This window comes from Tarenaya hassleriana, unplaced genomic scaffold (assembly GCF_000463585.1).
Source record: "Tarenaya hassleriana unplaced genomic scaffold, ASM46358v1 Cleome1, whole genome shotgun sequence".
In the NCBI taxonomy this organism is placed as follows: Eukaryota; Viridiplantae; Streptophyta; class Magnoliopsida; order Brassicales; family Cleomaceae; genus Tarenaya; species Tarenaya hassleriana.
The window spans coordinates 2,206,383-2,216,136 of record NW_010960187.1 but is presented as its reverse complement, the minus strand read 5'-3'; the positions used below and the strand labels follow the sequence as shown (position 1 = coordinate 2,216,136).

General features: G+C 41.8%; 4 protein-coding genes across 4 annotated transcripts in view; 3 read left to right on the top strand and 1 right to left on the bottom strand.

Moving 5' to 3' along the window:
* Positions 1–228: 228 nt before the first annotated feature.
* Positions 229–3,448, top strand: LOC104805860 (probable envelope ADP,ATP carrier protein, chloroplastic). The gene is made up of 10 exons (XM_010530559.2): positions 229–659; positions 830–886; positions 991–1,050; positions 1,146–1,202; positions 1,351–1,434; positions 1,824–1,892; positions 2,167–2,279; positions 2,375–2,544; positions 2,830–2,908; positions 3,134–3,448. The coding sequence occupies exons 1-10, from the start codon at positions 312–314 to the stop codon at positions 3,228–3,230; spliced, it is 1,134 nt and encodes a 377-aa protein (XP_010528861.1). The 5' UTR covers positions 229–311; the 3' UTR covers positions 3,231–3,448.
* Positions 3,449–3,753: 305 nt separating this feature from the next.
* Positions 3,754–6,361, bottom strand: LOC104805851 (high mobility group B protein 1). Its single transcript, XM_010530549.2, has 8 exons — positions 6,240–6,361; positions 5,675–5,744; positions 5,295–5,417; positions 5,149–5,206; positions 5,002–5,046; positions 4,718–4,798; positions 4,561–4,632; positions 3,754–4,158 (listed from the first exon to the last, which is right to left on the bottom strand). Exons 2-8 carry the CDS (start codon positions 5,737–5,739, stop codon positions 4,063–4,065), a joined length of 540 nt encoding a protein of 179 aa, XP_010528851.1. The 5' UTR covers positions 5,740–5,744; positions 6,240–6,361; the 3' UTR covers positions 3,754–4,062.
* A 538-nt stretch (positions 6,362–6,899) lies between these two features.
* On the top strand, positions 6,900–8,921 carry LOC104805834. Its single transcript, XM_010530524.1, has 4 exons — positions 6,900–7,475; positions 7,611–7,747; positions 7,927–8,541; positions 8,636–8,921. The coding sequence occupies exons 1-4, from the start codon at positions 7,349–7,351 to the stop codon at positions 8,657–8,659; spliced, it is 903 nt and encodes a 300-aa protein (XP_010528826.1). The 5' UTR covers positions 6,900–7,348; the 3' UTR covers positions 8,660–8,921.
* A 93-nt stretch (positions 8,922–9,014) lies between these two features.
* LOC104805842 (uncharacterized protein At4g19900-like) overlaps positions 9,015–9,754 on the top strand; it is a 2,575-nt gene continuing 1,835 nt past the window's right edge. Inside the window, exon 1 of the mRNA XM_010530537.2 lies at positions 9,015–9,754. Within this exon, the coding sequence (XP_010528839.1) occupies positions 9,475–9,754 (280 nt within the window). The 5' untranslated portion in view covers positions 9,015–9,474.

The following is a 9,754-nucleotide window of genomic DNA, read 5'->3' as shown; positions in this document are numbered from 1 at the left end:
CCCACTTTTCACGACCACGTTATGTCGTCTAAATCTTAATAATATATATATATGTTATACTGTAGAAATTATACGGCAAATATTACGACAAAATGCCTAAAGAAAAAGTTCCGTTATAATCTTGAAATAATGGGCCGAACTCTAGGCCCATGAGTAGGCCCATAAGCCCACTGTACTGCTCAGGAGCCGTAGATGACAAACCAATCCCCCCCCCCCTGCTGCTCGCGCCATCTGACCAGCTAGCAGAGCGGCTTTGTTTTTTTGAAACAACTACAACCCTTCGCCTTATCTTCTTTCTCTTCTGTCGTACCATGGAGGAAGAGAGAGCCATAATCAAATTCCAGAGAATACCTTCCCTTGAATCCGCCGGTTTCGGCCCCATTCTAAGCCCCTCTCCGGCGAAAACCGGTTCCGTACGGTTGCGCCGCGGTGGATGGCGGAATTTCGGCGTCGGAGATGGCGGTTTCGCGTGCGTTTCACTGGCGCAGAAGTGCGAGCAGAAGGAATTCGCTCCGACTCCGGCTCAGCTCCTCAAGCATCCGCTCGCAATTCTCGCTCTCGTCCCCAAGGACGCCGCCATATTCGCCGCCGGTGCTATCGCCGGAGCCGCCGCGAAGACCGTCACCGCTCCGCTTGACCGTATCAAGCTTCTTATACAGGTTTTGGATTTCTCAGCAACATTCGATATTTGTTTTTCTGACTATATTTTTGGGGAAAAAATAAATAAACATTTACCTCTCAGGTAGGGATTTAGATTTTACATAATATCTTCAATGCATCTCCTGGTAATCTAAAATACGTGAAGGATTTTATTTTGTTTTATCTGCAGACTCATGGGATAAGAGTTGGACATGAAAGCGCGAAGAATGCATTTGGTTTTGTAGAGGTTGAGTTTGCGAGTCAACAATGCTCATACACCATTGATTCTTCTTCGCCCACTCTTATCTAAAGTCTTTAGTGTTGTTACTGATGGGAAATGAACCACTACAGGCAGTCACTTTGATAGCCAACGAAGGAGTAAAAGGGTACTGGAAGGGAAACTTGCCTCAGGTCCTCTGAAATCTTTCGCTTCGATTCCGGTGTTCTGAAAATGATTTCGTGACATTCCACTTGACAAATTTCTTTCTGGGGATTGTGAACATCAGGTGATAAGGGTCTTACCTTACAGCGCCGTTCAGCTCTTGGCTTATGAGACTTACAAGGTGCTTTGCTTTTGCCTGTCTTTGTGTTGTTTCGTGCTGACAATGTTCAAGATTATACACAAAAGAACTCCTCTTTTTGCTGTATCATTGCCTCTCTGTCTTTAATATTTTGACCTATTTGGCTGATGCTTCTATATCTTGATTTTAGAAATTGTTCAAAGGGAAAAATGGCGAGCTGTCAGTAATTGGAAGACTAGCTGCAGGTGCATGCGCTGGCATGACATCTACTTTCGTAAGTACTTGTGGCCTAATAGATAATATATTTGCTATGTTGTCTGTACTGTTTTGCCTTTCCAGAGCTTTGTGTCCAAGTGCTCAGAAAATTTGAATGTCGAATCTGAGGTTTAACGAGGAGTTGCAGATACAATCACATAAATTTATGGACGCTGTGGAAAATTTAAGTTGTATCAATTACCTAATGAATCATTTCTACTACATATTTGTTTGTAGAATAGAGATCTATTGAAGACCTCACATCCAACAACTCTAAAAGGATGTCTTTTCTAAAATCCGGATTATTCTATTGTTGTTTCTTGAACTAAATCCTTGCATAGTGTGCTTGTTCCAAGCATATAGATATGTTGATTTGTCAAGCTACTTTTGTATTGGATTCTTATGCAGGTAACATATCCATTAGATGTCTTGAGACTACGGTTGGCAGTAGAACCTGGGTACCGAACCATGTCTCAGGTACGAGTTGAGAGACTTAAAACTGTACTGCTTTACCTTTCCTGGTTTGACTTTTTAAGGATTGTGGTTGTGTTTGTAAGGCTGAATTGCTTGAATAGAGTCGGTGTTTCACTTAGTCCAACAATACATAAAGGAATTGAACTCTTCCCCACTAGCATGCTATCGCTGAGGTATTCAAAAGTAGAGTCATGCCTTTGTTTGCTTATGCAGACGTGATGTGATCCTGGTCATGCTATTATCTATATACGATGTGTAATAATGGAAACTCTTGCAGGTAGCTTTGAATATGCTACGCGAAGAAGGAATTGCATCCTTCTATTATGGCCTCGGACCATCTCTAGTGGGGATAGCTCCGTATATCGCTGTGAACTTCTGCATTTTCGATCTGTGAGTCTGGTGGACATTCTCTCGTTTTTTTTTCGAGAACCCAAAATGAAAAATAGAACAGAACTGATATCCTTTTGCTTTGAAACTGGAAACAGAGTGAAGAAATCTTTACCGGAGAAATACAGAGAGAAGGCTCAATCATCTCTTTTGACAGCTGTTCTCTCTGCCAGCGTTGCCACGCTGACATGTTACCCTCTGGACACGATGAGACGGCAAATGCAAATGAGGGGCACTCCTTACAAATCGATTCTGGACGCATTTGCTGGTAAAACGTTCAGCTTAATCATTTGTCACTGTAGAACAAGATCTTCATAAGAACCTGAGCTGAGTGGGTCCAGGGTAAAGAACAACATCTTAATAAAATGTTCTGACACCCCTTGGTACTTTTTTGATTGGCTGGAAAAATGGTTGGAGGATACTCATCTAAGCCTGACAGCTAAATTATGCGGTTGCTGATTTCCATGTTGTAAATATTTATCTCAGAACTACTTAGTTATGTATCCGCATTCCCAACTGAAAGGCGGTACTTAACCATATCTACCATTTTCAGGAATCATAGAGCGAGACGGGGTTAGGGGATTGTACCGAGGGTTTTTGCCAAACGCGTTGAAAACTCTACCAAACAGCAGGTAAGATTCTCTTATGAACAGCTCTCTTGAGGATCTCAGGGCTGCTTATGCGCTTTACAGGTCAGGTGAAATGTGCAAAATATTGAAATCTGTATTGCATCTTTAGTTAGAAACTAACAGAAGAGTTGGCCAGTTAAGAAAACCTCAGATACTTGCCTCTAGTATACGAATCCTTGGCCCTGCTTAATTTCTTTGAGGGGTATTGATATCGTTTGATGTGAACAGCATTAGGCTAACGACTTTCGACATGGTGAAACGACTTATCGCCACGAGCGAGAAACAGCTTCAGGAGATTGTGGAGGAGAATCGAACTCGAGGTTGACCTCGCGAAGAAGGAAGAAGTCAGTGCTGGGAATGCGTATTGGTAACGAATCGTTTATCTATATATTCATGCGTGTCTGTCTTTGCTTTTGGCTGCAAGATGATTTTTGATTCTATAGTAAGCGCTAGCAGTTGGTTCAAGAGTATCTCATCATATTACGCACACTATCAGTTGTGTTATCGCCAGTATTTACACGTATATTTTAACCATTATGATTATTCTGCTCGATGTTCTCCCTCGATTATCCGTTTGGATGTCGTGCTCGGAATCTGATGTCCGTTACCCTAAAAATTCGGTGTCTGCGACACCTGGGGATGATGATCCATCCAAGCTATCGAATATAAGAACATCATCTATCTCGTCAAATTCGATCTGGCAGATACCCACTTCTTAGAATATCCGAAAATCCGATTCTGCTCGAAACTGACACATGTTTCCAATGTGTCCGAAGCTGGTTTCGGACAGTTTCATCCACACAAAGGCGTTGTGATTCACTGAAGAATCATGTCGCGTTGTCCCCCTCTACTAATAACCGTCGACGTTGGATTACAATCTTTACTGGAGTTCATAGTTATCCAGTCCGAAACACAGAAAATGTCAAGACTGTCACAACTTACCATACAACCAAACACAGTGCCTTTCTTTCAGTTAAGTAGACAAAATGTCACCCTTTCCCAACCTACATATACATATACATATACATATATATATATAGTTTCTTAACCACAAAATACTTGGGGGAGGGGGGAGGGGATTGCCACTGTGTGTCGTCATGGTTGGGCTGTTTCCAACGCCCTCTTATACCAAAATACGATGACTTTGAAATCCCACCTCAGTCTTCCTCCTCCTCCTCCTCCTCCTCTTCCTCTTCTTCCCCTACCTCCTCTTCTTCTTCGTCTCTTGCCCCTCCCTTCTCTTGTTGCTCTTCCTGCACATATACGATGATTCAAAAAAGGTCATTTCTTCGGTGATAAAGAAGGCACTTGAACGCCAAAAAAAGACTGACTGGTTTCAAAGTAGGAGGACATATTAGCTGCCACCATAAAACTGCTACCAAGTATAAGTATGTTTGAGCGCATTATACGTATGTTTGTGTGTGTATATATATTCATAGCTATGAGATCCATGCAAAACACATTTTCCACATGGGTCACATGTAAAATCATGGGCATGATCCATCGAGGATGTATTGTACACCTGATAAGTATCAGCACCAGACATATCATACTGTGATACATTGAAAGAAGTACCTAAAGCATATTTTGGAACTGTGTTGTAATCTTTTTTTAGATGACTTCCAATATATAGAAGCATATTTAAGAATGTTTACCTCCCCACTGGCTTTCTCGTCTTCATCACTCACCTCGGATCTTGACTTTTCAGATTCATCACTGCCTTCGTCCTGCCCAATGAAGAAGAAGATTAAAAACATAAGCATGAAGCATCCGAAAGAGATTGGCAATACGTGATAGACGCTCCACATTTACCATCTTCTTGTTGTGTGCATTCATAAGCTTCTCGTATTCGGCCTTCTTTTTTGCAGCTTTAGCTTCATATGGAGCTTTCTCCTGCAAAAGCAAGGGCCCAAATCGTGTCAATGTCTCTATACAGTTGGCATAAGATAACCAGAATTCTTCACTACGATCATCATCAGACGAAGATAAGTTTTTATGGGTGCCAGATGATATATTCCATCGTACTTCTGAATTAACCTCCAAAAATAGATAATTTCCATCACGGTACCAAGAAGAAAGTTTCTACAGATACTTACATCTCCCGACATTGACTTCCATTTCTGCCCTCCAGCTTTCCCAACCTTCACAAGGTAAAGGTACATCATACATGGGGGCCTCATATTATAACAAATATATATAGGCTATGATCATTGGAATTTAAAGGAATCAGCCAAAACGCTTACAGCTGACACGGCTTTCACATTTGGATTTTCCTTCTTGAAAGTTGTCCTAAAGTCTTCCCTGCCAAAAAGATACAATCGAGCTTTTCCCTTAAAAGTTGGACGATTCAAGCGAATACGCCTTGGGTGAGATCTTCAACAATACTTACAGAAACACAAAGAAAGCACTGGGCGGCCTTTTCGGTTTATTCGGATCCTTTTTGGCCCTCTTCTCCTTTCGAGCTGTCCGTTTGCTAGCTTTATCCACCGGTGCCTTCCTCTTTCCAACCTTTCTGAAAATCAAACAGACATCACAGCAGCATATTGGAACCAAATCACATTAGACAGCCTTACAAAAGCCATCTTGTTAACCTAAAAGTAAACAATAGAACCAGACACAACGTCCTCCTGTTGCATCAACGCAGCAGAAGATAAGCCATGAGACAGTGGAATCCATTACAGCTCCATTCAGCAAGAAGAGGCTCTGCCTCTATCATTGTCCATACCATAACGCATTTTATGTAAACGTAAAAAGTACCAGAGAGTTAACCTGTCATCGGCTGGCTTCAAGGCTTCCCTTGTGGTCTTAGCTTTATCTTTACCCTTCGCTGTCATCGTTGCTGCAAGAAAACCACCGATTGGGAGTGAATTCGAGAATTAACGATTTGAATCACTCGATAAATGAAGAATAAATCTCCCAACATCAAGAAACACGAGAACTATTAAACACAGAACAGCTATGGAACTCTCTCTCTCAAGATTCTCTACGTCACACAGAGAGAAGAAGATAATCAATCTATCGAGAAAGTGTTTGAAAGAAGAACAATATATGATTGAACACTCGCACCATAATTATTTTCACCAGAATTCTAGAGGAATATATGTTCATAACAAATTCGAAACAGCGATCCAAGGGAAAATGAACTGTCAAAAAAGGAACAAGAAAACCCTAATTCTCAGCTATAACCCACTGTTTGGTGATCGAGAAACCGCGAGAAACTCAGCCTGCGATTCTCAGCTCGAGATTCTCCATAAACAGCGAGAAAACGAATCGTTCAGAAATCGAAACGAAACAAACAGATTCAGAAAAGAAAAAAACGAAGAAAAATCATAACCTTTCACTACTCGAGACGAAAGAGAACGAAGATCCCTTCGGCGAGAGAGAAACCAAGCGACAAAGTAAATTCAAGCCCCAAAGAAAGAACAAAAAAAAACGATCAGAGAGCAGAGAAAATATCCATTATCTACTGACGACAACGACCGACCTCAAAAGGAGATGCTAAAAACCGGTGACCTTAGGAGCCGGTAAAACCTAGTACGGGAGAGCGCCGGTAACAAAGGAAGAGTGCCAGGTGCCTCTTACCTGCTATAGCCGGTTACATGATAAGAGTTCGAGAAGGTCGTTGATTTGAACGGTCGTGATGAAACAGTTGCCGCCAATTTATCACACGCTAATGCTTGCTTGCGGTGGCCCGTGGGCCCATGGCATGTCACATCTGCTGACACGTGGACTTCACAAATAACATTGGGTCGGTTGCTTTTATTTGGGCCCCAATTTATTGGGCTTTTTTCACAAATATAAGGCCCAATAAGAGTTCGACACCCCTTATCATATAGCCCAATTATCGGTAAACTGACCCAATGTGTTGGGCCGTATTTTAACGCTGTCATTAGTAAATGGTAAATACATATATAAAATATAAATACAGTTTTGCCAAAATTTGTACGAGAAAAACTAAAATATTTACGTTTTTAATTCCAAGTAAATACTCGTAGTTCATTGTAAAAATAATTAAAACGACTAATTAACTCATGAAAAATTTAAAATTTCTCAACAGTAAGATCGGGATATTAATGAGATTAGAAATTTGAATGTCACGACATACGAGGCCTGACAGTGAATGCTGCTTTTATTGGTCTGTCCGCTCCAATAATATCTGTTCGATGAACAAGTCTCCGCTGCATCTAACGGTCCACGGTTGAACGTCGCCGCAAGTGAAATCACCAAAAGTGGCAGTCACGTGAATGTAGGCAACTGAATCTAAGAACTTGTACAGAGAATTTTTCGACAACAAACAACAACAGTCCTCTCTGTCATTCTCATTTCTCCGAGCCGTTTTCCTTCTCCTTCTGCATTTGTCTTCGACCGCCATTGTTAGTCCTCTCTCGATCTGAGGCCATCGTATTATAAAGAGGCTGCGAGTAGTGAAAGACCTGTTGGAGAATGGAGAACGTTACGGTTAGAGATGGAGACGAAGAGCTCGCTCTGTTCCTCGAGATGCGGAGACTCGACAAGGAAGATCCGAGAATTTCTCCTCCTCCCGGGCCCAGCACGATACCGTTTATCCCAAGTTCGAGCTCCCAGTGAATCTACTACAACTTTTGTTTCGTATCACGGGTTCTCAAAGCTTGTAGTTCACCTTTTTTTTCTTCATAGTTTTGATTTCCCTAAAGTAGCAAGGCCTGTTTCACTCGTTGTTGGACAGATTCTTGGAATGAAGCTCATGAAAGCAGAACGGCGAGCTCTGTTGAGAAGTTGTTGGACTCGGGGAAGGAGGCAGAGTGGAACCCGGCCGTTGAGCTCGAGGAAACTAACGTTCAGTCTGCTGTCCTTAAACCACGGGTCCGAATCTGACTCTTCAAAACCATTTTCTAGCCATTCTCATTTGGTCGGATTGCTTGTTTAGAACTGTTTTAGACATCCTCGGCTTGATATTGGTTACTTCCAATCTTCTGGTTGAAAGTATATACATATGCCATGGCTTTGTGCTCTGATTGATGTTTGACATTTTTTGCCTGAAGCTTGAGAACATCCTAGAAGAACCTGTGTCAAGAAATGTCAAGACGTCGAGGCGTGCAAGTTTAGCACCTGGAGTGTACTCTCTGACCGCTGTTAATAAGCAGACGATCGCCACTGCTGAGCAAAAGCCGAGCACTAAGCCATTGAAGCAGGCCACATCCATTTCACGACCTGTAAAGCTCAATTCCACAGAGTCCCGACCCTCCATTTCCACAAAATCAGCTCCTATGACCTCAACACTGAGCGCTAGAATCAGAACCACCTCGAGCAAACCCAGTTCTCATGCTTCTGCACTTACCCGATCATCCTCTGTCGGAAAATCAGCACCTGGAGCCAAGCCCCCGGTTTCGAAGATATCCGAGATTCCGGGTCGGTCTATCTCGGCTTCGAGAGGCAGAGCCTACCCTTCTGCTGCAGTGAAGAGGGGACAGTCCAGATCTAGCAATGAGGTGGTGAATCCGGTGTTGATTGGGACCAAAATGGTTGAAAGAGTTGTGAACATGAGGAAACTGCCACCGCCGAGGCAGGGCGGAGGCAACTCCACGGGAAAATCAGAAGGCTCGGGGTTCGGGAGGAATCTCTCGAGATCGTCTCTTGATATGGCTTTGAGACACATGGTATGGTTCTCCTCCTCTTTCCGATCGCCATTTGAGCCTGCAGCTTTATATAACACACTCTGTTGTAACGTTCGAGGCTTTTTGTCTAATGCAGGACATAAGACGAAGCATGAGGTAATCTGTGGATAACCATCGAGACAAAGTTCAAAGTTCCATCTATGAACAGCGGATCATCTCATTATCATTTTCACAAAATGAAAAGAAAACAAAACTCAACTTCCACAGGCAAGCAGTTGACTGTTGTATTTCTATAGAACGTCTAATGTTCAACTAGAATGACTTCACAGAAACGACATGCTTCTTCCCTCCCGATGTAATGTGACAGCATTCAGTCTGAACACACACAATCAATCCATCGTCCAATTTGGACTATATATTTATATTATAACAAAAAACTTAAATAATGATTCAGTAACAAAATAATAGAAAGTTTAAGAAAAAAATATATAAGAATAGGGAATTTATCGAATTATAAGTTATGATAAAAGTAAAACACCCATGCCCTCCCATTCGGTTATTCTCCAAACTTATCACAATAAAAAGATATGACACAGGTTTGATAAAGATAAAATACTACGCTTAACTAATTAATCCATGAGATAGAATTCGCATAGTGGAATTATAAAAATAAAAAAAAATTAACCAGGCAAATAAAATCTAAAATTAGGGAGAAACATAACGTGGCATTAGATTATTGGTCAAAGAAATTCAATCCTCTCCATAGAAAATACTTGTCACCTAAGGCAACTAAGACTTCTAACAGGACTCAAATTCGAGGTGTCCTGAATCTACACAACTTGTTATTGGTATTTAAACTCTTATCGCTTAACACTATCATTACTCCTAATTCGACTGCGTCTTGATTTAGGTCTGTGTTTGAATGTTTCGTTTTAGGGTTTAGACGCCATTAAACAAAACCTGGTGCTACGAGACATGCCTTCAGTAGTAACTAAGGATATCTCGATTCTGTGCAAAGTAAGGCCAAGGAAGAGTAAGAAGAAGGGCTTTACTCACATGATTACGATGCGAAAAGCCGCATACAAAATCATCACCATCCTCGTCTTTTCGGCTATATTCAGTGCGTTGTATCTCATATTTGCGGATTGTCGTTCAGATAATTCCTTCATCAGCAACTCACGCCTGAAATCCGACCGGATTCTTGGCAGAAAATCTCCTCCATCACCTGGAAACAATGTCAATGTGAGTAGCGGTT